The sequence below is a fragment of the Corvus cornix genome, chromosome 5 (genome assembly GCF_000738735.6).
Source record: "Corvus cornix cornix isolate S_Up_H32 chromosome 5, ASM73873v5, whole genome shotgun sequence".
NCBI classification, from domain to species: Eukaryota; Metazoa; Chordata; class Aves; order Passeriformes; family Corvidae; genus Corvus; species Corvus cornix.
Window position 1 is genome coordinate 47,836,401 of NC_046335.1, and position 27,625 is coordinate 47,864,025.

Consider the following 27,625-nt stretch of genomic DNA (forward strand, 5'->3'; position numbering starts at 1 on the left):
GGACAAGAGTACTCCTCTACCTCCCAAGCATGTAATGAAGATGAATTCATTACAGCTGTAACACTTTAACGAGCACTGTGAAGATACAGGGTATCCTTAGGAGTCCTAAATTAGGAAACTCCCTCTCAGAGTGTGCTGGGGTGCCTGGATGCATGGCCCAGATCTGTGCCGGCAATACGTTAATCCACCTCTGTCCATGATTCTGGAAGGGATTTTAACAAGAGAAAGGGTCTGGCTTTCATGTAAAAGCCAAGCTTGCAGTAGTGACTGGAATTAGTTTCCTTTAACATGAGGATAACTCTGGAGTAGGAAACACTTATGTGATTGGGCATATCTTCTGGTCTCTGGATGTGCATCCCAGTTCCTGGGCATCCTGTACCCCTGGATGCAGCAAACACAGAAATAGTGAGAAACGCTGAGAGAAAATGTATTTAGTGAAGGCAAGTCCCCTGGTGTTTTACTGTTTAAAAGAGACCTCCCAACTACTGTTCTGTGCATAATTGTGCAATTGGTAATATCCTGCCAAAGAAAGGCTTAGATCATCTCGTCTGCAAAGCATTTTCCACCCCCAAATAAACATTTTGCACAAGTTCAAGTTGCAGGTCTTCCACCATAATGTGCTCCAGGGTGGATTTTGCATACTGCCTGCAGGCAAGGCAGCCGACCTGAATATGGATAGCGGAAGGATGCAAGAGTCAAACTCAGGATGCTAGACCAGAAATATATTTTTTTATTCTTAATATCATGTGAGCAGCAGCACGATTCCAAAATGAAAAATATTTCTGTTTGATATTTCTTTACACAGAGAGACAGAGAGACAGACAGACAGATCCACCCACAGCAGCAGCAGCAGCGACAACAGCGAGACTGCTCAGCGAGGCACTGAGACAGGCACACACCAGAGGGGGTGGTGGGGCCTGGCTCTGAGGAAGGCTTTTCCCCTTTCTTCCTCCCTGGCCTGCCCGCGTTCCATCCAGGGGAGAGTTTAACCTGGGCTGACCCATCACTTTGGCTTTCCCCAGTCACTTTTTATAGGACTTGCAGTCATGTTTGGTGAGGTCTGGGGGAATGGTATGAAGGACCCCATGACCCACCCAAAGGACATGAGCTCGTGCTTAGCTCTAAGCAGCCACATAATCCTACAAATCTGCTCCACGGTTAGGAAAAGGGAATTGATAACATCTTTTGGTGAAGGGTGTGACTGGGTAGATCCTGAAAGGCTTTTTCTCTGAGTGATCTTGAGGCCAAGCTGTGTGGAGCTCTGAGTAACCTGATCTAGTGGAAGGTTCCCTGCCCATGGCAGGGGGTTGGAACCCAAGCCATTCTATGATTCTATGATCTCATTCAAGGCAACTCTACAAACCTAACCAGCCTTGTGCACAATACTTGAGGGATACCTTAAGACAAAATTGAAAGCATGGGAAAAATCCAAGACAACTCAGGAAAAAGACTAAAACCAGGAATACTGGAGGGCTGCAGGAAATCCCAACAATATCAGAGATTACAGCAGGGGCTGTGGGCGCCTCTCCAGCCCACAGGAAGCCGATGGGTGATAGAGACCAAATGTTTCCCGATATGGGAGAGTGGATGAAAAGAGACTCAAGGATTCACTGCCTCTATTAGTGGGACTGTTATGGGAAGCAGCAATAATCTATACCAAGGCAACATCATAACATCAGCTGCGTCAACGGGAAAATTGTGTTTTAAAAAGGTCTATCCAGTGACTTGAATTAAGTTTGTCTTTACAAAAGGAATACCATCTAGTGGCCCAAAAAGGCAATAAGGATGTGCAATGGTAATTAGAGAATCAGATGAATTTAGAAAAAGAGAAGGAAAAACTACAGAAGTAAGGAGAGTGATTAACATATATAGTGCAGTGATTCGCCCTGGAGCAAGGGAGAGCTCAAAAGGGACCTGATCATAGTAAATGCAAAGCTAAAATTAGACACTTGCAAAAGCAGACTGGGATGCAAAAATTAAAAATAACTGCTGGAGTTCCAGAAAGTGGTGTAGAGAACTGGATCAGGAGCCATCACAGGAAGATTTCAAGGATGATATGGGCAAAAGGGAAAAGAAAGAGAAGTTGAGAATAACAGCCTATCCCACAAAGACTCCAAATGCTGTCCCGGGGTAGATGGGTATGGCAGATCAAACTGCTGTAGCTGTTAAAATGAAAAAAAAATGACCCCAAGGCAGGTAGCTGCAGATAAGAAGCCACTGAAAGGCAGCACAACAGTAGAGAAACTGCTTATATTTAGAATTAAATGGGGATTAAGCGGTAAATTGATTAGAGTGTGTGCTCCACCAGCTCTTATCCATTGTACGTTGGGCACCTCCTTGATAAACCTTTAATCTTGCCACCATAGGCATTTAATCAAATTGCCCAGCAGGGTGGTAAAACAAGGATCCAATTGGCACAGTCACTACCAGTCCATAGGCTCGAGGGAGATGGAGAGTCTTTAATAAACTGATAGGCAGCTGCTTGAATGTCATGGACATGAGCAGCAGGACATGATACCATGTACCAGCCACCCACTCCCAGTGGAGCACAGGTATCTCTGTGGTCCCTGGCAGCCCTGAGTCTGAGTCAAGCTCCTTGGACAGCGGATGAAATAGGAGAGATGGTGGCACAAATGCACCCCCACGATTCACACTAAGCTTCCATATGGCAGAATGCAGGGGAAGAAGCAATTGACAGAGCTGCTTTCCCATTAGGAGAAAAACAATATATCTTTAGCTGTATCCCACAGGGCCGAGCACCTGCCCTGCTGCACATGCTTGTGTGAGCAAAGTGTTTGAGTGATGTGTGTGAGGGACAAAGAAAAGAGATTGCCTTATGTGATGATATTTGGGGAACAGCAGCTACAGAAGAAGAGGTACAAGAGAGATGTATCTGAGTTTTAAAATTAATAGACCAAATGGGATTTAATGTCAACTTGAATATGGCACAGTTAAAACAACCTCAAGTTAAATGCCCTGACTCTGAAACTGGTGAAACAAGACGATGGATAAATGCTAGAAAAGTTAAGCTTTCTGTGAAATAAAGACTCCCACTAATCAATCCCAACTCTGAAGAGTGCTGAGAGAATTTAATTTCTTATGGCAGCATATCTATAGCTGTGTTAGTATCTTATGGCAGTGTATCCATCTTTGCTAATAGCAGCAGAGCGTCATGGAAATGACAGGAAAAGAATCAGGGAGGGAGCTGGAGCAAAGATCGAGGCAGTGCTTTATCTGACATGAAAGAAGCTGCTTGAAAAGCTTCTGCACTAAAACTTCCAGTTAAAGGAAAATTATTCATAACAAGAATTTCAAGTGAGCTGATACTGTGGGAGCAGCACTTCTACAGAGAAATAGGGGAGGAAAATGGATACCAGTAGCATGTGAGTCCTCTCCAGTGGCTGGACAGAATTTCCCTGGCCGTGAGAAAACCTGGTTAGAGACAGTCTGGGCTGTGATGGAGTTCAAGGCTTTTCCCCTCAATAGTGCAGTTGTACCCCAGTTGTACCCCTCTGCTCTTACTCACAAAGAGAAGAAATGGAGATTAATGGGGATATCCTTTTATTGGAAACCAGGAATGAACCAAAGGCACTGCACACTCCTGGGAGTGCTGCATTTGAACAAAGAGGAAGAACAACCCAACACACTCCTATCAGTGGAATGAGGGAACAAATAACGGGCAAACTAGAGAAAGGATCATGGCAAGGGGCTTACAGGCTGTCAGTAGAAGACAAACCCCTCTACACAACATCTCTACAGATAGCTACTGTCTGGTAATAGAACAAAATATCGGATGCATGATGGGGAGAAAGGCAATGGCAAGCACAAAATGGGACACCTATGAAGAAATCAGGAGTTCTATTTTACAAGCTTAGAGGGAGAGTGGGAATAAAATATATGTAAAGGATGCTGAAGTAATGTGAAGACTGCAAGCAATACTGAGAAATAATTTATTGAGCAAGTAGATAAATTAACTCAGACTTTGTTTACTGCAGCCCCAACCAGGTGTCAGCTAAAAATAGAAAATGGGATGGATACTGTGGCCAGTGGAATAAGAGCAAGTTATCTTACACTGTCATAATGAGCTACATAAAGAAGTGTAGGGTACTCTGAAGAGAGTGCAAAGAGTTAATATTTGGCCTCAAATGAAGCAAGAAACAGAGGACATAAATAAAAACTGCCTAAGGTGTGCAAATGTGGACTAGTAAAAGAAAGCTGCCAACTCTACTGCATTGGCTAAACCAAGGACTGTGACAAACACTGCAAAGGGATCACCCCGATAAACTGTCACAAACTAAAGAGAGGTATCAGTATCTCTTTGCCACAATGAATGCCTTTCCTGGACAGGCTGAGGTTCTCCCACATGAAAGGAATACAACTGCTGGAACTGTAACAGTGCTGTTACAGACAGTTGTTCATAGGTGTGGAACAGCACCTGAAACAGGGTAAGATGAACAGGGGGGAGGGGTGGGAAGGGGGCGGTTGTAAGTGAAGAATTCAAGTCTTAATAGCTAGCATAATAGGGGATTGAGCAAGGACTGTATATACCCTACCACCTGCAATCACCCAGACTGGTAGAAGGAAAGGAATTGGATTATTAATAATAGAAAATTCTAGGACAATATCCAAAATAATGGTCTGAAACCTTGCTATCAGCAGCTTTAAAAGCAGTGATAGATTAGGGATTGGTTTACAACTCTACCGTATTTTGTTTGGATAGCCTGTCCCTTTGTAGCCCTATGTCTAAGGCTCTAAAATATTATGGCAAGATAAAGAAGGCAACAATGCTCTGGTAGAAGGAGCAACATGAGAAAAATGGGTAAAAGGAGAAAGCAAGGATCCAATTCATATATGGCTTATGAAATAAGGAGCCAAATAATGTATTTGAAAACAGATACAAAGGAACAAGCCTTAGAGACAAAATGAAAGGGGGTCTAATAAGTTACTAATAGGATAAATCCTCTAAGATATTAAATAGGTGAGGGCAATAGTAAATACAAATGGGTTCATGTGTCTCAGATGTCCCCCTAAGGGGCCAAAAAATTCTGGAATCTGTCACGGATTTGTCAAGAACACAGACACTGAAAATGGCCCAAAGAGGGACCTCTGGCGCCTGTGCAGCCCGAGCCCCCGCACTCAGACCCCCCAGCTCAGCCTCATGTCCCAAAAGCAAGGGGGTGCAGCCCTCCTGGTGCTCACCTTCCCCCTGGCTGCAGCACAGCTGTTTGTGTGCTTGCATACTAATGGTGCTGGGTTATGCTGCAAGTTTTGCTTATTTTCTATTTTTGCAGGACAGCAGATTTTACTACAGCTCCTCCAAAATGCAGTGGATGACAGAGTCAGGGAGAAGCAATGCAAACTCCAAGGCAAGGCAGAGGATTTGAGGTCTCCTGCAGTTGCAAGGATTTCTAAGTTGGCTTTTCATTCCATATTAATGAATTTGGTCTTTTTACGAATTGCATTAATTGTAGATATTTAAGAAGGCAGATAATGACTGTGAAGTGCTTTGGAGACCTAGAGATGACCACCTTCAGACCTTTACAGTTCTGGAGCAGTTCTGGAGGTCAGACCAGAAAGCGAATGCCTCCACAGAGATTTCCTGCCTGGTCCTGATCAGGAGCCTGGCGTTGCTGCAGGGTTTGGAGCATCCTTGCTACTCTCATGGGCAGCAACCCAGGAGCTGCACACTACCAAAGGAGAGGAGACACAGCAACCTGCAGACCAGTAAACTGGCACTGCTCTTGTTAACAAGGTCATAACCCATGCATTAACTATACAGACTTATTGTTACATCTTGTCTGCTTGTTTTCTTTTTTTGTTTGTTTTAGTCTATTTTACTGAAGTCACCAGTAAGATTTTCATGGCTAGATAGCTAAACTATGGCCTAGCCTGCCTTAGTCTTGCATAGTTTGCTCCAGCTATTTAATCTAGTAGTAATATCTGAAGAACCCAAATGAAAAATTGTTACAGCTCTTAAGGGAGCCTTGAGAATTACAGCTCATGATCTGGATCCACCCAGATTGGGAAATCATAGCTGCAGCTTTGGAAAAAGTTCTCTAAAATGACAATAACTGAATGAACTCAGTAGTTTTATCAGTTTACAGGAAAATCCGACGAGAAGGAACAACTTGAGGAAAAGCAGCTAGCCCTGGTGTCAAACTGCTGATTTCAGTAATGGCCTTTTAAGCAATTTAGGAGGAATTTAGGAGGAAGGGTCAAATAAGAAAAGAAACAGAAAGGAGAGATTGAAGCAGGCTGGAGACTAAGTGCTGTCAGTAGCTAAGGAGTTAAAATTTGAGAGAACTGGGGGTTAAGCATATATATGTGGAGGTCTGAAATGGGATAAAGAGTAATGGATTGTAAACTATTATGACTGAGCCACAGTAGAAGTAACACTGGAGAACAATGTTAGCCGTGTTAATAGCCAAAGCTTCACTGCCAAGTCTTGCAGTTCTTTAAAGAGGAAATTATGAAAATCATACACTGTGGATAAGGATGGCAAAAGTCGACACAGGAATCTTATAAGTGATCATGCAAACAACTCTGTGTAATTCTCCCCTTTGCTGTCCCCCACAGCTGTTTAGCAGCCTCCACACATCCCAAGCCCAGCTCTGATACTGCACAGCTGCATAACCTTGGGCCAAACTTCTGAGCAAACCGCTAAGTTATGAGACAGCCTGCAAGAAGATAAGAAGGGCAAAAGCAGGGGGAGGAAAACTGAGAGCTTTGGGTCAGATCAAACCATTAATATCTGCACTGAAAACTGCATGAAACTGGGTTTGAGCATCCAAACTAGATGTTTACCTTCCTCAGAAGTGGCCAGCAATAGCATTATTCACACACCTGAGCTACATCAGGTGATACTGATGTTAGAATAACTAAGAACAAGACTCATGAAGTTGCTATAAGAGTTGCTTTGGGGATTAAAAAAAACCAAACAGATTAAATTTTTCTCTCAAATTGCAATTTAAAAAAATTATCTTGTCTTTTTTTTCTTTTTAAATAAAGTAGATTTTCTCCTCTTCCTTGCACCCAGGAACCTAGCACACAGCTCTTGACTTAACTTTTTAGCTTGGCCATGCTTTTTGTCTCTGCTAAGCCTCTTCCAGCAGCCAGTAGAAAAGCTACCAAAAGAACCACCAGGCCTTGGGTGCATCCCGCTGCCCTCCTCCGAGCTGGCCCTACGTACAAAAGTGGAAAGCTGTTGGGGTCGCGTGGTGACAGGCAGCAGTGCCAATGTTTGGAGAAGACAGGTAGGAATTACCTGGGAGCGAGGTGAGGGCAGAGCGGGCACGTCGGGGGCTGGGAGGGAAGAGGGGACGGAAATGGCTCAGTTCTTGTATTAACTGATAACATTGAGCGCGTTAATCAGCGAGTGAAGCTCATCCCTTACGCTCTCCAGGGAGTGACAGATCATCTGAGGGCTGTCCAGGAGCTCGATGCTGTGGGTGTAGGGCTCGTATTTCACCGAGAAGGGCCGCTTGATGTGCGCTGCGTAGCTCCTGCAAGGGAAGCGTGCAGAAGGCTGGGTATGAGAGATGAGTCCTGAGGCTCCCTCCTGCCCGTTTGCATTTACCCAGGAGGATTCCAACAGGTTAATGCCTCCTTTAGGCAGAGTTTCCACCTTTCCAGCACCACAGGGTCATAGCTGTGGTTGAGATCCCTTCTGTTTGTTACAGAAAACCGTGAGTTTGACTGTGGCTTTCTGTGGGCTGTACCAAAGTGGAGGGTACATCAAACTGGTCACCTCCATGGCCACTGCCAGGCATCCTCTGCTGCAATTCCTTTTTCAAAAAGTGCCAAGGAGATTTAGAAGCTAATTGCAGGGAAAGACTGTGGTATTATCGTATTATATTACTAAATCCTTCCTGACATGCATTTATTGACTAATCTCTGCTTGAGGAGGGTGAAACTGGCTGTGTGGCATGTTAAGGATAGACTTGACAGGCAGTGGCTCAGACCTGAGCTAGAGGATGAGAATAACGTCACCAGAGCCTTGTGCTTGAGCAAAGCTGCTCTGCTGCACCCAAAGCCAAATGCAGCCTGGATCTCAGTGATGAGCTTGACTTTACCTGGTATCTCTCAAGAGCAAGAGCTTGTTGCTGCTTTTCTAATGGAGAAGTACGTGGTCAAGTGAAAGCAAATCAAATCAAGGGTAGGGTTTCCCCAAAGCTGCCCACATTCACTTCCAGCACTAAGATTTGTATACTTGACAACGTAGGGCTTTTTCGTTTGGGGGCTGTGTGAATATGGAGCTGAAAATCTATATTTAGGTACTTATGGCTGCAGTCTCATGCTGGAAAGGCTTGGGAACACGAGGGGACAAACAGCGCTAACAACAGGCATGCTCCTCGCCTCTGCTGAGGCTTCACCCTTTCGCTCCTGAATTGCTTAGCTTAGGCTACCCTCTTGTGGCTACCGCGGGTCTGCTCTGGCTCGGGGAAGCGCAGCCCTTTCCCAGATGGAGACAGATGTTCCTCTAGCTGGTACTTCATGCCGAGGCCAGAATTGGAGGGATCTGGGGGAAAACACAGCTCAGAGGGCCAAGGGAAAACACGGTCCAAGGTGCAGGCTGGCCCTGGCAGGGAGCTGCCATGCCATGGCAGGAAAACAACAAAAAGAAGTGCAAACAAAGGGGGTTTCTGCATACTCACATTGCCCTCCTCCTAAAAGATGTGGTTCCTCTCAGTTCTACCAGGCAAGGTCCAGCTCACCTCTCGTTAATGCCATCAGCCACAGCGATGGCTCATAGCACAGCTGCTAATGGCTAGAAACCTGCCCTCCAAAAGGGGTGTGCTCACTTGACACCTTTTGAATCATATAGATACGGCATGGCTGCTTGGAAGGGCATGGGGGGAGTGTGTCCTTTCTGAGGAAAGAGGCTTTTCTCGAGGCATAACACTGATAGTCAGAACTGTGGTGGCAGCTGTCAGTAATGCAAAAGACACAGTGCTTTCACCTCATAGAGTAGCATCTGTGTGGTCTCTGAGCTCTTTAAAGAGGATCATTTACAGTGCTTGTCACAGTCAAGACCCTCTAGCCCAATCTTGGCTGTGTATGTGGTGCATTTTCCCTTTTTAAATGCAAGGAAATGACTCATTAGGCAGCAGTTGGGGTTTTTTTAAAACTGCCTCGTGTGTGTGTGAGGACAGGCTCCCCGGGTGCTTGCAGCTGGACTCCAGGTTGTATGAACAGTGCAAGTGAGGGTAATAAAAGCAGAAGCTGAAATATAGCAGTCCTCACCACGTTATTTGTATTAAATACCTCTCTTACAGGAACTGTAAAGTCATGTAAATCATGTTCACCCCATTTTGTCTCTTTCCTAAGCAAAGATAAAAATGGTATAGGCAAAGTTTTCCTCTGTCAATCAAAGCAATCCAAGGACTGAGCTTTCCTCCTGTGGGCAGCTCTGGGTATGACCAAGAAAATGCTCTTCTGAACAGATGTCTGTGGGTAGACCTGCCCCATATCATCCTGTTTGTAGTCCCATGGGATGGGGAAACCCAGTTACCCTGGTGGGATGGTCTCTGGGGTCCACTAACCCATGTTAATCAGCCTAGGAGGCAAAAGTTCATTTTTTCCCCTGGACAATTCCATTCATGTCAAGAATGTTCCCTGTAGGAACTGGAGAACTGCTTTACTTCAAAAGACCTGATCAAAATTTTCAGAGCACTTCTGAGAACTTGAACTGAAAGCAGCCATAATGTCAAGCCCTGTTTTAATATATAACACCTTAATGTCCTTCTGTTTGGGTCTTTCTCACTGCCCAGTCCTACCTCAATTTATTTTTGGCATCACTGAAGCTCTCAGACACAAAATAAACAGGCTGGTAGTTCTGGTCCTGGTAGGGCTGAACAGCTGCAGCATCAGGGTCGAAGTCCCGCACCTCTGGTTCGTCTGACAAGGAGTGCTACGAACACAGCAGAAAAATTCCAGCATGAAACTGAGGGGATTGGAGAGACGTGGGGTAGGAGAAGGTGGAGAACAGATTGAGGAAAGTCTTTGCACAGAGGCAGAAGGTGTTTTTCTCTACAGGGCCTAGAGCAGAGGCAAGTTATGCTGGGACTTACTATGAGCTCCCCATAGGAAGAGAGGAGCCCAGCTCCATAGGCTTTGACTATTCCATTCTGTCTGCAGAGCCCAAACTCCACTGTAAACCAGTAAAGCTGTGAAAAGAAAAAGAAAAATTCCTGGGGGACACAGCTCCTCATCTTCATCTCCCTGTCACTTCTGAGCCCTTGCATCGTGGCCAGGGTTTGGGGTTATTTAAAGGAACAGGCACCTGCCTCTTTGTCCCCTCCCCACACTTTGCTTTCAGAGAAAAGTACTAAGTTGCTGCTACACCAAGACAGAGAGTCTGTGTCCCTGGGCTTGTTCCCTCTGCACCCAGATGCTGTGAGATGCTGCTGTTCGGTGTCCTTGGAGCAGGACTGGTCACCTTGCTGAGGGAGAGCCAAAGGAAGTGGATGTCATTTAATCCCACCCCAAAGAGTCCCAGCAGGGCTGCTGTTGGAAATATGATGCTTGATGATACTACTGGTGCCCGAGAAAATTGGGTTAATGTGCAAGCAAGCTCTGCTCTTTAACTGATCTCTGCTCTGCACAGTCATCACTAAAAGAGCAAGGCAGCTTGGGTGGGAGCTCTGAACCTGCCAGTCTTGGAATACCAGGCTGGACCAGTCCCCTTGATACCACAAAAGCACTGCTGGAGTGTTCGTGCCCCCCATCCAGCAAGGAGGAAAATTTACCGTTGCTAGTTTCTCAATTTCTTCATCAGTTGCTCCCAGAGATGCCAGTCCAATGTCCTAGGAAGAGAAGGGAAGGGGCAAACATCAGGACAGGTTTGGTCTGTGGACCTTATACATTCATTGCTCTGTTTTATTGCCTCGAGACCACAGATACTGCTGCCCTGCCATGCCAGGAATCTGCTGGGACTTCGTGCTCAGACTAAATCCACTTTGTTGCAGAATCAGTATTAGTTAGGGTCTTGGTCCATGACTGGAACTTTGGAACATCATGGTTAATAGGAGCAAGAAAGGTTTAGGTGGCAACACTGGGGTTTGGATTCTGACCTCTCAAGGAGGAGAAAGCAGATAAGCACCTTACCTGAGAGAACTGGGCAAATGTCTTATCAGCCAGCATCGGGACGTGCCCCAGCAGCTCATGACAGCAATCCCTGCCAAGGAGAGCGGGGCAAGGAGGAAAACACAGTCAGCAGCAGACAGAGTGTGTCTGTCGGGGAGAAAGGGTAATTGCTGACCAGGTGGGACACTCTGGGCAGGGAGGCCATGGGGCCAGGCAATACTCACGGCTCGGGGGAGTGCATGGGTGAGGACGCGTGGCGGATGTACTGCGTGCACTGGAAGACGCGGAAGGCCAGGCTGGCCAGGAAATCCCGTGCCGACAGCAGGCCGGCCACCGGCCGGAGCTGGAAGCCAGTCCTCTCTGAAACAGCACACACCATCTGTGCCAGGTGCATGGCCCACGGGCTTTGCCACTGCTCCCAACACTGGAAACTCAGGGAAGGGCTTCTGCTATGCCAGGCCTAATCTATCTGCTCCTGCTAGGGATCAACGCCTGCTCTTTAGGTGCTCAGTGGGATCATTTGACTGTGGGCTTGCTCTCCAGTCACAGCCTGCTGTGTTTAGCTGCACTCCCCACCGCTTGGGCTCTAACTCTGTCCTCTGTGGGCAGTGCACAAGCCACCAGCTCTCCTCCCAAATTTCAGCTCACAAACTACTCCTTTGGGTTCAGGCTTCCCATCTGTAGTTGCCCCACCAGCAGACCCTGAACCTGGGTCCCCCAGGCTCATACCCACCTTTCAGGAAACGGGAAACCTCTTCCAGCTGAGGGATGTTGTTCTCATTGTAGCCACAGAATTTCTCCAGTAGACTGAAAGCTTCAAGGTACTCCTTGCAGGCATGGGTGGGGTACAAGCTCTTCAGGGTGCTGTATACCTCCTTCCTTCAGGAAGAGAGGTGGCAGACATTCAGTGGTTAATGTGTCTAGTCCTCTCCTGCACTTTGGCTGTGCACTGTCAGGGACTCATATATTTAGGCTCCATATCCTTTGCCTTTCTCTCCCTAAGTCTATGTCTCTGCACATTGATAGAGGTATGTAAACATACAGACACACATTCAAATGAACCTGCAAAGGCAGCAGCTGTGTCTGAGCAGACCTACTGCTGACTTGAAGGTCAGAAGACTGTATAAAAGGTATTAACTGGAATTAAAATATTCCCAGTAGGTTAAGTCCTGAAGCTGCACTGTGAAGACAGTCAATAGAACAAGAAGATGACCTTGTTGAGAAGCCTGTGTACTCAGCTCATGTGAGCTGGCCTTGTTTTCAGAAACACTCCTGCAGCAACACTCCTGGAAAAAATCACGTTCAAAGGGAGTGTTTTCCTAAGTGAGGCCCATGAGGTACCACACAGATATTCACCATGGGCCTCCTACTTTCTTGCAGCTATGACAACTGCTCTTTGTTTGGAGGCTGCTACTAAGTCAGGACCCTTAGAGAAGTGGGACTCCAAATTATCTACCTTGCTCTCTGGAGAGGCTCCTTCGGAGGGAATTCCTGGGGCTGCAGTGTGAATGTGTTTTTTATAACAAGCCATTAAGTAGGATGCTTGCACTCCTGATACATTTTTCAAGAGGTCATGCCCTGGATGTTTGGGTTTTGATTCCCAGTTTCTAGTGCTGAAGCACTAATAATGAAATCAGCACCAGTTATGAAATCAGCACTCACCAGGTAGCTGTCTCCTCCGCTGTGTACTCCACATGAGGGATTGGGTCCCCACTGCAAGGCAAAGGCACCATTACTGAGCAGAGCCCCAGCCAGGCTCCTCTTCCCTCTGAGAAGGAAGCACTTTGGAGAAGCTCTGCATGATGTTCATCAATCTTCTTTAAAATCCAAACAAGGGGGTGACAGGAAAGAAAAAGCCTTAGTACTGGGTCATTTGTACAGGTGCAACAAATACATAGACACAAAGAAAAGCATGAGTCTTGTCAGAGATTATAAATGAACAAGGGATGAGCAAGAATTTGGCAGGTGTAATATTTACCAGGGGAAAAAAAAAAAAGGTTTTCACTGGAGAAAATTGAAACTGTGAAAATAAATTCATTTCATGAGTCTGAACTTCAAGGAGCTGATGGCTCCAAGAATGAACAAGTGGCTGGGAAATAAAAGCAGCTAATAAGGAAAACTAAATGCATTTGAACTGCAGAAAAAATGTATTGTCAATAAAATTAAGGATGGCAGGAAAAGCAAATCTCAACTTTGATATAAATGGGCATTGCTGAAAGAAGACTGACAATTTTGCTTTTTCTCATAATAGTTAGCAACTCTATATCCTAAATCCTTCTTTTCTGTATTTGGACAGATGAGATATCATGTATTCTGAAGTACAGTTCCTGAAGGGATGCCTGAAGGGATGCTACACAGTGGCTCATAAATGCTAACCTGCAGGTGAGATGTTAGAGAAGACATCTTAAATTGGTGCCTCATCTTAGGACAGTATTTATCCCTGTGTCGCTTGGGACTCTTCCTCTGGCACCGTGACTTTCTGTGCATTTACTATTTGTACAGGATAAAACCATCGGTGTCCATATTCTGGCCTTCAAATTGGCAAAGTACATGAAAACCAACAGCAGAAACCCTTGCTGGGATCACACCAGTTGCAGGGGAAGCTCAAGAAGGTGACCCATATAATTTTTGTAGTCTGGTTTCAGCATTTAAAGTCCCCCTCAGAGGGAGAGAATGCTATGGTGAAAGGCAGTGTCACTGCATAGGATCTTGGGAATATTTTACAAACCTAACTGAATATTAGAGCTCTGTTTGATGTTGTAGTGAACAGGCTGAGTGCTATCACTGCATATATCAGAATAGAAGTATTGAGTAGGAGTACAAGACAGTCTTAAAGCTATATAAGACAATGATGAGAACACTCCTGGAATCTATTTAATTAACAGACAGAGTTAGGAGGCAGATCATTTAGCCTATAAATACCCTCATAGCAAAAAAAATCCTGATAGCAGTATTTCATCTAGCAGATGAAAGGCATGTATGATCCACTGGGTAAAAGCTAAAGCTATTGAACTCCAGCTTAGAAATAAAACCCACATTTTTTCACAACTAGGATAATGAAGCCTTGGAACAAATTTTCTGGGCATGGGGTAGCTTGAAACACTGAAGTCAAAACTAGATGCCATTCTAAAAGAGATGCTACATTTCCAACCAAAGTTTGTGGCCTGATGGATTTCTCTCTGGCTTTTGTTATGCAGGAGGTTTATTCTTACTATACCCTTGACAATGTATGAATTAATGACAACAGACGTTTTTAATTAGACACTGGAATGCAAAGAGAGAAGAGAGACACAAAAGGAGCTGGAAAAGCTGAATGGGGAGACAAAATGTAAAGGAAGAGAAGTGCCATACAGGTAGCACAATGACTTCCCAATAGGTTCATTGACATGTCATTATCCCTGCATGGATGTTAGGAAGGAGACTTACTGCTTATAGTGAAAAGCAATCTCTGCTATTGATTTCCTTCTCTGGCGGTATACTTGGTCAGAGTAGCCCTGTGGTGACAAATAGGAACAGAGACAGGACTTTTAATCAGTTACTAAAATTTCTCACCCAGGAAAGCTCATCACTGGCTGGAGAGATGTCTCTCAAGGTGGCAATCACACTGCAGTTCCCTGATCAGCTGCACTAATAGGTGTTCTTAGCTCCCTGCTTCTGTGGGACGGCTCAGGAGTTCAGCATGAGGGGGTGCACACACAGACTGACTCACCGGGTGATCCAGATCCAAGTCAGGGTCAAACTTGGTGACCAAATGGTGGCATTTGTCCAATTCACAGATTTTTCTGGGAAACCAGTGAACTGTGGGGAGAGAGAAAGTGACAGTCTGTCTGTGGAAGTGAAGATCCCCTAATGAGAAGGGGCTGTGAGGCTGAATAAGACACACCTGCTCTGGTGTATGAAATGCACACATACAACGAGCAGCTCATGGCACAGCTACTTCCAGGCAGTAGTTTTGCTATCTCAATGCTCTTGTCCTAGAGTCATGTCTAATGCCATGATCTGCATTTCACTACGTCCTTGGCTATCTCTCAGCAAAGTATTTTGTGACAAAATTAAAGAAGATGAAAATTAGATTTTACTGAAAGAGACACATTAAAAAAACACCCAGAGGTCCTGCTGGTCATAGATCTCTAGGGATCTCTAGGGATATTTTACAATAATCATCCTATCTTCAGAACAGGATGGCACGGGAAGTGTCTTGTAGGTTATCACTGGAATCTGTACAGAGGCCCCGACATGTAGGTAGGAAACTACTTTGCATTTATAATATAAAATGCTGGAGTAGGAATGGAGAGCTCATTAGGAGGGGTGTCAGCAAAGCATGAAATTCAATCTCTTATTTCTATTTTTTCAATCTGTTACCAGAAGAATGGGCTATGAACAATGGAGTCTGCTGAGAAAAGGACAAGGAGGGAAATTACTTTCAGGATTCAGGTGTCCCAGAGGCAGTTCTTTCTGATTTGCTCAAATTTAGCATAGAGCAGCCCTTTCCCTTCCCTTCCCTGGGAATAACAAAGTCTCCATCCTGTTTCTACAGGGAGAGCTCAGCCTTTCTGCACAAGTGAAAATATTTGTAAGCTCCTTACATTTGTCTTCCTTAGTGGTCCTCACATCTTCTGCTACCCTCTTGATGGAGCTAATGAAAGTGTTGAGGTCAGAGCTGTGGACTTCACAGCGCACAAAGTATTCCAGCTCAGTGGTCCCTTCACGGGGCTTTCGGCTAAGCCTGGTCTCCAGGTGGTGAATTTTAGCTTCAAATGTCTTTTGAGACATGGAAAGAAAAAAAAAAACTACATTAAGCAACGTTTGAAAAACCTTCTGGTACCACTCAAAGATGCCCATATGGACACATGAAATCACAGAATGGTTTGGGTTGGAAGGGATCTTAAACATCGTCTTGTTCCAACCTCCCTGCGATGGACAGGGACAACTTTCACTAGCCCAGGTTGCTCAGAGCTCCATCCAGCCTGATCTTTTTAGCACTTCCAGGGATGGGGCATTCACAACTTCTCTGGGGAACCTGTGCCGGTGCCTCACCACCCTCACAGTAAAGAATTTCTTCCTAATATCTGACCTAAACCTACTCTCAGTTTGAATCCATCCTCCCTTGTCCTGTCACTACATGCTCTTGTAAGAAGCCCCTCTCCCATCTTTCCCCTAGACCTCCTTCAGGTCCTGGAAGGCCGCAGTTAGGTCAGCCTGAAGCCTTCTCTTGTCAACGCTGAACAATCCCAGTCTGGGATGGATTCCCTCTTGTCGTTTTCTTCATGCCCCCACCTGCCTCCCGTATAAACACACCTATTCCACTTTTTTCCCTTCTGCCCAAACACCGGGGCTGTTCAATAACTACCAACAGAAGACTTCCACCATGGCAAAGAAGACCGTATCAAGAGAGGCAGTTGATGGGGCAGAGCGCCACATCTCATGGCCCCCTTTCCTTTCCCGTCCCAGCGGCTGCCGAGGCGTGTGTTGGCGGGGGCTGTGGGGGGTGGGCTGCGGGGCGGGCGGGGTCCCGAGGGGCGGGCGGGGTCCCGAGGGGCGGGCGCGGTCCCGAGGGGCGGGCGGGGTCCCGAGGGGCGGGCGGGGTCCCGAGGGGCGGGCGCGGTCCCGCGGGGCGGGCGCGGTCCCGAGGGGCGGGCGCGGTCCCGAGGGCGGGCGCGGTCCGGGCGGGCCGGCGGCGCGGCGCTGGCCGTGGTGCTGAACGCCGGGGCTGCCACGGCCCTCCCGCACCAGCGCTGCTCTGGGTTCACTACCGGCACGGATGTCATTTGGGCTCGCTATGGGAACTGAGCTCCCCCATGGAATAAGGAGACAAAATGATGTCTATAGTCTTCCAAAGGGCCCTGGTAAATTTGTGGGTATTTTCTTTAGCTCAGTGAAAATTGGCAGTACAAGTCCAAGGCCCTAGGCAATGACCCAACCTTCCCAAAGTCCCTGCAAGACCTTTGATAGAGGAAGGGACATGATTTCTTTTGTTAATCAGAGGCAAAAAGATGAGAACGAACAGATGCAATGCCACAGGTAAATTAAATTTAGGATGGTGTTTTTTAATGTACCTACCAACTTCGCTATTACATTGTCCCCTCAACAATCGATACCTTTGCATTAATCTGACAGCCATGATTGCATTACCTATGCTTCAGCTTCATGTAACACATACAGAAGAGTGAAAACAGCTTCCCTGCAGCCTGGTTCATGATGAGGCAAATGTCATTATGCCCGTCTGCTTTCATATCTTGTACCTGCATTGCCAGAGGGATCTGGGAAATGAATCTTCCTCTGTCGGGACTTGACATGCTTGTCTTTTTATTATATTTAAAGCTCTCTCTGTGACAAGCTCAAAGAGCTTTTTTGCTCCAGGAAGAAACAAACATTATTTGAACATAAGCTGCTGGCAGCTTCTCGCTTGATGTTTTGAGAATTGTTTAAATTACAGAGTTTAAATACAAGAGCTTACACATCTGTTCCATACCCACTGAGCAGTCTGTTGAATGTTACACTCATGGATTTGTCACACTTTATCTGGCATCTGTGCACTTCTGGGAAGGAGATCCCAATCATGGCAACACATGGGTTTTGTCTGAAAAGTTTGTCATAGAGGTTCTTTTAGTCTTGAGACAGGAGCCATACGTTGCCCAGAAACCAACTTTTCTAGCAACAGTCCTCTTAGAGGAGAAGCAAGATGTTTTGTAATTGCTGAAGATCTAAATGTTTTTCATAAGATTATCAGAGGTAATACTAAATGGGCAATGAATAACTAGAATGCCCTGTGATTTCAGGGAAATACTTATCCCCCAAGCACACTTTCTGTAAGTTTACAGTTTTTAAGTAGCGGGTTTACCAGATAGTGTACATAGCCTCAAATAACCTCCTGTGACTGGACCTGCTCTGAGCAGGAGGTTGGACTAGAGACCTCCAGAGGCCCCTTACAAGCCACGTGACTGATTAATAGGAACAAATTGTCCTCTCCTCTCACTGCTGAAGTCAATGAAATTAAGCTACCATAGATAAAACGCATCTTAGGACCTCAGTTTGCAAAACACTTTTGGATCATTCTGGATGAAAGCACACTACATGAATGCAAGCTGTCGTGCTTGGATTGCCGTTTAAATAGGCAGCACTTATCTCAGTCTTTCCATTCATGGCACCGAGATCCTATATAATGCAAAGGAGGAAAAAGCTCAATTATCAGTTTTCCTTGGTATTAAAGGCATATACAGGATACATCACTGAGGGGAACCAACAGAACCTTTAACATGTCAATCAGAATAATCCTTGAAGCAGAGAGGTAATTTTGAAATCAGTATACCAGTTTTACACCCAGGGCGAAGTTGTTTCCGTAGCTGTTTGACCAAGGACCAGTGTGGTAATGACCCACAAGTGAGGTGAGTTTGGTCTGTAGACAGGCAGGGCACACAGCTTGCCTTGAATGTGGAATCAGAGCCCTGCAACTGAAGTTGAAGTGCTGAGCAGTGGGGAGGGCTGTCAGAGTACACTACAGTCATAAGGGTGTGGACTGGAGTGTGAAACTGAAAATTAAGCAGAATTAATCCCAGAATTTAACAGTACTGCAAGACAGAGGTATGCCTGCTTCTTAGTGATGGCAAGTGAGGGCACTCAGGGGCATGAGCAAAGCACAACTTCAGGGATATCAGACAATCAACTGGTAATTTGAAGTAGGCAGACCTAGTCTGCGTCTTCTTTATTACGCTCAAGTGATGCTTCTCACAGCACAGTCATGAAACCTGAAGTGTGTTCCTTGAGTACAACACAACAGGCTGGGTACTCACCTCAAATACCTTAAGGACACGGGACAGCGGTGAAGTCTTGGCTCCCTTGAGCATGAAGAAGAGGTTCAGCATGGCTCTCCCATCCTTCTCCTCGAATACAATGGTCTCTGTAGACTCTGCAGCATCAGTGGCTGCAGCTGCAGCTGCAGCCTCTCTTTCCTTCCTGGCATCTTCAATGAGGCTTTGACGTCTTCCAATGAACCGTGGAGACTGCAGGCAGAACAGAAATAAATAACACTGCTCACGGAGATGTAGGAGATCAGAGGCATTCCAGTAGCAGGATGAGATGTGATTGATATGCCTCAGCAGAGGAAGCAGGGAAAAGCTGGACTGACTTGCCTGGCTTTGTAGAGGAAGATCTGCTCATGAGAACTGAAGTTTTAGAACTGAACTTCTAGAAATGTGGGGCTTTAGGAAGAAAACTGTGTAAAATATCTTTTTAGCATAACTGGAGAGTGGACTTCTCCCCTCACCTACTCTAGCAACAGTTTTCAATAGCCTCCAAAAAACCAAAAATCAGAAACGATCTTATGTGGTTTTCGGGTGTCTGATGAATTCAAGTGGAGAGGCATCAGATAAACCTGAAGTCATCTGAGAAAAAATATTTTGTGAGGGACAGCTGAAGCCCACAGCTGTGGCCTGGCCAGAAAACATGAACTGTTTGCAGGTGTATTAGTGGGGCAGCTTAGCAAAACTGCTCCCAAGATCCAATATGACATTTACTTTTGACATTAAGTGGATGCTTATCCATTGAAGTGTAATTGGAACCACAACCATATACCTCAGGAAATAAATTCCTCCCACTCATCTGTAGATTTGTTTTGTCTCAACAAACTCCTGCAGATTTCTGTTACTTGGAATTGAACCTAAAATGCAACTCTGTGCCTGAGGTCATGTTAGGACACCTGTTTATATTTATGGTGAACTACAATCTATTTCAATCACTGTTGTTTCTTTTGTTATACAAATAGCTCATACACCAACTTATTTGTTCTTGGTCTTTTTACAACCAGTTTTCTATTTAGAGGCTATGCATCTGGTTCCAGTTTTCTGTGTTCAAGACCCAAACCAGACGACAAACCCCCAGAACTTGCTACAAGAAACCTGGCGCAGCACTGAAGAAGGACTCAGAGTGGGACTGGCTTCAGTTTTCCCTGTGATTACATTGAAAATATTTAGAAAAGAGATACATGCTAACTTAGCTGTGCTTTCCCTTCCTTGCGAAAACTCAGTGTTCTCCTTCTAAAAGACAGCCTGATTGACTACTAAGTTTATTTTCTCTCTGATTTTCAAAGCCTGCTATCAATAACTTATTTTTCCTGGGAGAATCCTCTTGGATGTTTTAGCGGTGCAAAGCTGACATTTTAAACGCAACCTCAAAAACTCAGCACATTGAGGCACCAGCCCACGCACCTCTATCCGGTCCCGTTTCAGTAAAGATACCCCTCTGAAATTACATTTGCTGACCCACCCTTTATTCCTCAGGGCACAGAAGAGCACCTTCTAAGAAATAAGTGAATGCTGCTGCTTGTCTAAAGTGGTGGTATTGGTGCCCAAAGAGAGCAGACCTCTAACAAGGGACCTCAGCCACAACTTTAAAAATCTTGTGAGCATGTGCTCAGCTTTAGGTGTGTGTTTTCCATCACTACAGTGTTTTAAGCTAAGCTGGTGTTTGCTTTAAAGTGCCTGCAATAAGCAGGGCAAACAGCCTTGTGCCAGCCACAGAAAAGTTCCACAGCCATCCCAAGCCATGCAGTGCTTTACCTAAGGGTGCTTTGTCACACTGTGCCCCGAGGTGCAGAGGTGCAGCAGGATTTTACTTCTGGGTTGGAGAAGGGGAGAGGAGGGAAATTAGACCCCCATATTTAGGCTGTAAATCAGGTTAAAATCCACCTGTGTGGGGTTTAAAAGGCCACAGTTGGGTGACTGGAAAGCTGCACCAGGAGAGGCTGACTCAAGCAGTCAAACGTGTGCTGGGACTGGGTGGCCCCCGGCAGGCAGGACTGGGGGCTTTGGTCCCTGTTGAGGGGTTCTGTAAGTTCCTTAGCTCCATGATGGCATAGTTCAGGTGGGTAAATTTTAAAAAATCAAAACAAAGCAGAAAAAGGCCAAATTTTTCTTGGGAGAAGAGGGCTGGGAGGGGTCTGCCTGCCTGCTGCCTCCTGTGCCAGGTGGAGGCTGCCTGGCTGCCCGTTCCCCATCTCATTGTCCTCAACTCTACCCCTCACATTTACGCTCATTGGGGTATTATCTCCTTTTGCTGGAAACTAGGAATGTGGCATATATAACAGCCAAACTGATCTCATGATAAATGCCTTCCTTTCCTCCAAAGGCACCATTATATGGTATTTCTGAATTGCTTTGCAGACTCGCTCCCTGAGTGCATATCTGGCTACAGTGAGAACTGTAATTTGATTTTACAAAGCATTTATTTGCCTAACCAGGGCCTGACTCATTCACCTCTTCTGAAGGTTAGTTTGCACCTCTTATGAAGGGTTTGTTCATTTTTCCTTCTTTGAATTTGCTGCAAGTCAGAGTGCCCAGTCTGAGTATTGTTATTAAAAATACTGTGTTCTGAGCTATTTTGTTGGTTTTTTTCCCTGGCTCATTATTTGCAGCAATCAGGAGGGATTGTAAAGACTGGGGACAGTAATGTCCCACCCCTGTTTCCTTGGGTGCTCTTTCCTGCTGGTTTGGCTCCAATGGCTGTCTCCTGCCTGGCTCTGTAACCAAACCCTGCCCCAGCTACAGTCCCAGGGTCTCTTGCAAAAACCATTAGCAGCAGAAAAACTTAATACGTAACCAAAGATTTTTCCACTGAGTTTGGTATTTGTCTGGCCCAGCTGACACGTAAAATACCCACTGGTGTAGATGAGTTCTGGGATTGCAAAGGTCTGGCTTTCCCCCCCAGATTGCAGTTTCCCCTGGCAAGGGAACACCTCAGACCTGCCGGAGGTGGTGCGATGGTGGGTGAGGGCTGTGTGGCAGATAAGCCACGGTCACAGTGACAACACGAGGGCCAGGGACATGTGATGTCAGGAACAAATGCAGAGTCATGCCTCTTGCCTGGTAGAAGCTAGCAAAATAAGCAACAGGTTTGTGGAGATCTCCTGTGCCAGGTGAGAGCTAAGAAAAGAGCTTTTCATGCATCCAACTCTCAGAGAGAACCTCACAGGGCAAAGTTTTAAATACTGTGATTTTCCTTTTTCTGAAAATTTTCATTCAAAGAAGGAAGACCAACACAGGCTAAGGTTTTATGTATCCTCCAGGCTGGAGGAGCCACTGACACCAAGCAGGTTGCCTTACTCTTGTCAGCCCACGTGTTGAACCTGAACTCCTCTGGCCCTTATGTTCAGTGGCCCATTTTTTCATAAAACACAGAGCAGCACCCCAGAGGGTGTAATAGCCAAACACTCTTCACTTCTCCAGACAGTGAGCATCTCAAATACTGATTTTACAGGTTGCCTGGAAAATATCAGGTTTTCAAGGGCCACTCAAGTGTTCATTATTTTGCCAGAATGAAAAGGACTGTGTGAGAGGGAAGCCTTCCCTGATTTCCATTGATTAGAGAAAACAAGCTGACCTCCTTGCTTCCTAAATATTTCCCTTCCTTTCCCGCACACTCCACTCTCCAAAACACCTTCCTGCCAATGTACAGGTTGATTTTAGTGAGGCAGAGGGTTAAGAGGAGAGTGGGTGAAAAAGGCAGCAGGTACAAGGGAGGGAAATGGGGAGGTCTAAAAGTGACCTGCTGGAGTCACGCTGAAGATATCTGCCAAACACATCTGCTACCTAACCCATCCTATTCCTAAGTTTCCTCCTGCCCAGCATCCCAAGAGGGTCCTCTCCTGGTGCACCCACTGCCACTGGCTGCATTGTCGCCTTCAGCCTGTCCACATCTTTGCCTCACAGGACCGTTCAATACTGGAAGTCCTCAAGCTCATCCTGCCTGCCAAGGCTTTGAGGTTAGGAGGTGAAATGTCCCCGTCCCTACAGCCAGCCCAATGGGTTGGCCAGGCTTGGCTTTCTAAAGACACTTGACAGCTCAGGGAGAAGTTTTCCTCTCCCTTTCCGGACACATTCAGATCGGGTTTGTGCAGAAGCTTCCCCTGGGCTAAACACAGGGCTGAGAACGCATCAAGGAGGACTGGGAACAGAAAAGGGGGAAGGATGTTCTGGGAGATAAACTGGATACAGCAGCCATGAACAAAGTAGTTAAACTTCCTGTGCCTTGTGTGCTGTCTGAAATGACAGCCCCACTTTTTTTATTATGCTAGAACAGGTGAAATCTCTGCAGTTTAACGCACTGAAACCTGGAAATCATTAAGATCTTCAAATTGCCTTTCACAGGGGGATTTCTTGCTATTCTTGCCTTAGGTCTGTGGGTTATTCACCTTACTTTTGGTTACTGAGGCGGTTTCATTATTTCAAGTTTTCACCCCCTTAAATGTTTTCATTTCACATGTATCAGTATGTAGAGAGAACTGCTGGAGTAATTTCCCTTTGCCAGCCTAGAGCCTGGACATGCCCATGTCGGGGAAGTCCCACAAACGCAGTGTTGGTCCATCTATCCCTGCCTGCCTCTGCCTACAGCTATGGAAGAGGCTGTGCTTTTTGGAGGGGGAGGGAAAGAAGTGGGGTAGGGTTGTCTTACCATGATGGCCTCGGCTTGCTTGGAGTCCAGCTCCGACACCGCCCTGCGGAAGCCTTTGGCTGCAGAGGTGGAGATGTTCGGGGTTGGCATCTTTGCTCTTCCACGAGCTCTGCTGTCTGCTTTCCAGCTCCTTGCCAGCTTTTTATAGGGCAGGGCTGACGTCAAAGACTCTTTCAAATCTTCTCTTCCCCTGCCACCTCCCCATCACCACCTCCCTCCTTTCTCCCCCTCGGGCTGAGAGGAGGAGGGGATGTGAAGGAGAGAAACGTGTCTGTCCCATTAAATCTAATCGCTACAAAGATTGCAGACACCCTGCCTTCGCAGACCAGACAATCCCCCACCTGTTTGCCTGCATCCAAAAGATTTCTACTCTAATTTACCCCTCCTCTCCTTCCCTCCCCCCCGCCACTTCTGGATGGAGTTCATTCTCATTGCATGTTTAAGTCCGACACATATGCTTCTCCAGCTTGGGAGTTGCATGAAAGGATTTTGATCTGTGAAAGGATGAAATAAAAGGAAGGGAGAGATTTAGCCCTCTCCAGCCTTTTTTTCCCCTTGTTTGCCTTGTCACGGAGGCAGTAAAGTAATAGGAAAATAACACTGATTCCCCCAAGGCAGCTGCGGGACTGGATGCTGTTTCTCATGTATGCACCTCCTGGTACCCGGCTACTGACAACACTGCGCCTTTCAGGGCTCCCCCACCACCTCAGAGCTTGATTTGGCCATGTCACTCTGACAGCAGGAGGGCAGAATCTGAGCCCTCAGAAATGAAAAAGGCTTTAGAGGAAATAACCTGGAAAAACCCTCTCAGTCCTGCTTTCCCATGGGCTTTGCTCCCCTTGCAGTAGTTCCTAAGAGACCAAATGCCTGAGTACAGCTGGGGCTGTGACAGTGAGTGACAGGTCAGACCCATCCCAGGGTCTCTGCTTTGCTGGGAATAAAACTGGCATTTTCTTCTGATTCCATTTGCAGCAGCTGTCCCACCCAAAGAAATGCTGCAGGAGTGCATGGCCATGCTTTATGTGAGCCTCCACCATCCTGGTGACAGGCCACTGACTGGCACAAATCCCTGTGGCAGGGAAGCTGGTGGCCTTTCACCAGCTGACTGCCCGAGAGCTCACCTGCAACCTTGCTGACCGCAGCACTGACATCTGCTTTGGGTTGGTGGCTCATCGTTCACACAGCAGGACAGCTGAGTTCGTCCCAGCCTGCTGATGACTTTTGCAGTGCCAGAAGCTCTGGAGGATCAACAACCCACTGACCTCCTCGAGGATGCAAAGCTGTTGATGTTGCCAAACACCAGGGAGCAGGCAGCGGGACCAACACTGCCAGCCCCACCAAGGCAGCTTGGGAAGCTCATTGGTAGGAGCTGAAGCTGAAGTAAGCAGTTGGCAGCAGTTAAAGATTGGTGCAGTAGTGAGACAAAATTGATTTTAAGTCACGTGGAGCATCTTCTCTTATTGCAGGTGCTGAGGGCACTTGGCTGCTCAGTGTGGTAGAAACCAGAGGAAGGAGTTAAGCAGCCATCAGGGCTCCTCTATCCCCAGCCTCCATGTCCTCCCATGTGGTATCACCTCACACACTGAGAACAGCCCTTGCTTTTGCTTTGATTTCATCCCTAATCCCCTCTGAGTCTCCTAAACTGTCTATTTGCTCTCTGTTAAATCCTGGATGCTCAAAACACAAGATAAAACCCCACCAAGATGGTGGAGGGTAATGCTGCCTGGTATTGCAAGATTTTCTCAGAAAACATTTTGGGGGCAGGTTCCAAGGCACTCCACTGCCCAGAAGCCAGTCAAGGAGCAGCATTGCAGGCTCAGTCACCTCCTGTCTTCTGGGGTGGCTTTGGGAACCCTCTTACTGGGGGACACAATTAGCACAATGCTATGCTTCATTTATTTTTCTGTCGCTGGCTGAGATGAACCGTGGTTGCTGGACAGGCTGGGATGGCAGGAACATGGCTCTGAAGACTGCAAGGAAAAAAGAATCCACTCCAAAAGAGACCACAAAAACAAAGCTCACATATCTTTCATGGTAGGCACCAGTGAAGAGACGTCAGTGGGGATTCTGTAACTCCTTTAATGTCAGTAAAGCTGACATACAAAGAGGGCAAAGGACACAGCTCTTGCTCACAGTCTAGGATGAAGCTGCAAAGATATTAAGGATGAAAAAGCATAGTTAGGCTAAGAACTCCCGAAATGCTTAGTTAAAACTATTTAGAGACTTTGATAGTGCAATACACCGTTAAAAATAAGATTGTCAATGAAGGGCCTTGCCAAGACTGGGCCAGTTTCACTGGGATTTCATTCAGAAAGGAAAAAGGGACTTGGGTAGGAGAAGAGTTACAAGAATTGCATTTGAGTTTATTTACCAAATCAAGTTTTAACTGTGGATGAATTATTGTGGCTTGCACTACCTGTAAAAGAGCGTGTAGAATATGTAATTACAACATTTTTTGTTTGAGGTTTTCAGTTCAATTTAAGAACAAAGACAAAATTCAAATTAATTGGTTAATTTAATCCTTTTTCCTTCATTCTGTTTTCTTACCTTAAAGTCAGAAAGAGAAATCATTTTGCTGGACCTATTATTTTTGGAAACTGACTTTGTTTAAAGGTCTCTTTAGAGAAGTATTTGCCAGTGATGATAAACCTAAAATCAGCCATCACAGCAAGTTCCAGTTATCCGAATCTGTAATAAATTTGCTAAGAGGATAGCCTTAAAATGTCAGTTCATGTAAAGAATTGAGAAAATTTGTAAAATAATAAATATGGGAACAGAAAAAGCCACTCAGCCTTCCTGCAGGCTGTAACCTATTCAGAGATCACATATGAAAGCTCTTCTGACAAGCAGAGGCTTTAAAATGTGCCAATAACATCAGACAAGTTTTCAAGATTATTGTGTGAATAGATGGAATTTCTTTGAATATATTTTATGTTTTCCTTTTGTCTCATTACATGTTGTTACTTCCCTCATGAAATCCAGTACTTTATTTAAGATCATCAGTCCTTCTACTTAGTTATCTCATCCCAAACCCCTTGATTTTTAATCCCTTGTCTTCCTACTGCTGGCAAATTAGGCATACAACTCTTTTCTTCTTTAAGCCCTGCTAATCTGCCATCCCCATCCCTGTCTGGTGATGGAAGTCCTGCATTGTATGGAAATGCTGTCCAGAATGGAGCCAAAGTTCTGCTTTCAGTGCAACTGAGGGCAAAATGTCCAGATTGCCATGAGGGATGGTAAGAATTTCTCTCTCTGATAAGAGTGGAAAACCAGGTTGGTTCTCCTGTCCTGGAGGAGCTGTCACAGGAGGGGAGGTGGGAGAAACCATGTAGCAGCAGGTGCTCCTTTTGGGCAGCAAGGTGGGTGGATGTCCTTCAGAGCAATTATAGCTGCAAAAGGACAGGCATTACTTTTTCCCAGAAAGTCCAGTGCAAAGCTGTTCCACTTATTTTCCACCTGTGTCCTTCGCAGGCAAATTCCCAACTTTTTGGAAACCACCCACAGCTTGGAATTTTTCACCTCTTCGTGTGTCTACATTTCTATAAACCACCTTCCTGGGTCCATGTTTAAGTTCTGCTGATATCAGACATGACTTTTGGAGGGGTGTGAGCCTATTTGGTTAAACCAAGACAGGCTTGTCTCATCTTTTGTCATGTTTGACTAATTACCAGATTTGCTAATAGGGAAGAGGAGCATTTACGAAGATTCACAAAGGAAATACGACAGATGAATGGCTCTTCATCACTGCTTTGTTTCTCATGCTCCAACCACATGACCATCCTTGAATGTGTGTGGGTGCCATGTGTATCCAGCTGTGTGTTTTAAGGGATTAATCTGCCATAAAGCAGCCACAGCAAACACAGTTGGACACTGTTTCACTGCACTAGTCCCCAGACAGAAAAGTCCATAAACTGGGATGCTCTGGCTGTGCTTCCCTCAAGGGTGAAGCAGACCCAAAAAGAATCCAGGAATGGCATTAAGGTGCAAAGTGGTCCTGTGGAGGATCATTTCACCTGCCACTGGATGCGGGATTGGCAGTGCAGAGATGAAAACAAGATATTAACATCTGTGGCAGGATCCATGTGGTCGGTTTGTG

The 27,625-nt window shown here is 45.9% G+C and overlaps 1 protein-coding gene across 1 annotated transcript; it reads right to left on the minus strand.

The window, feature by feature from the left end:
• Nucleotides 1–790: 790 nt before the first annotated feature.
• Nucleotides 791–23,640, minus strand: TH (tyrosine hydroxylase). Its single transcript, XM_010396568.4, has 13 exons — nt 23,530–23,640; nt 18,876–19,085; nt 15,672–15,846; nt 14,795–14,883; nt 14,512–14,579; nt 12,748–12,798; nt 11,819–11,964; nt 11,310–11,445; nt 11,107–11,176; nt 10,749–10,805; nt 10,071–10,166; nt 9,777–9,910; nt 791–7,502 (listed from the first exon to the last, which is right to left on the minus strand). Exons 1-13 carry the CDS (start codon nt 23,617–23,619, stop codon nt 7,343–7,345), a joined length of 1,482 nt encoding a protein of 493 aa, XP_010394870.1. The 5' UTR covers nt 23,620–23,640; the 3' UTR covers nt 791–7,342.
• Between the last annotated feature and the right edge of the window lie 3,985 nt (nt 23,641–27,625).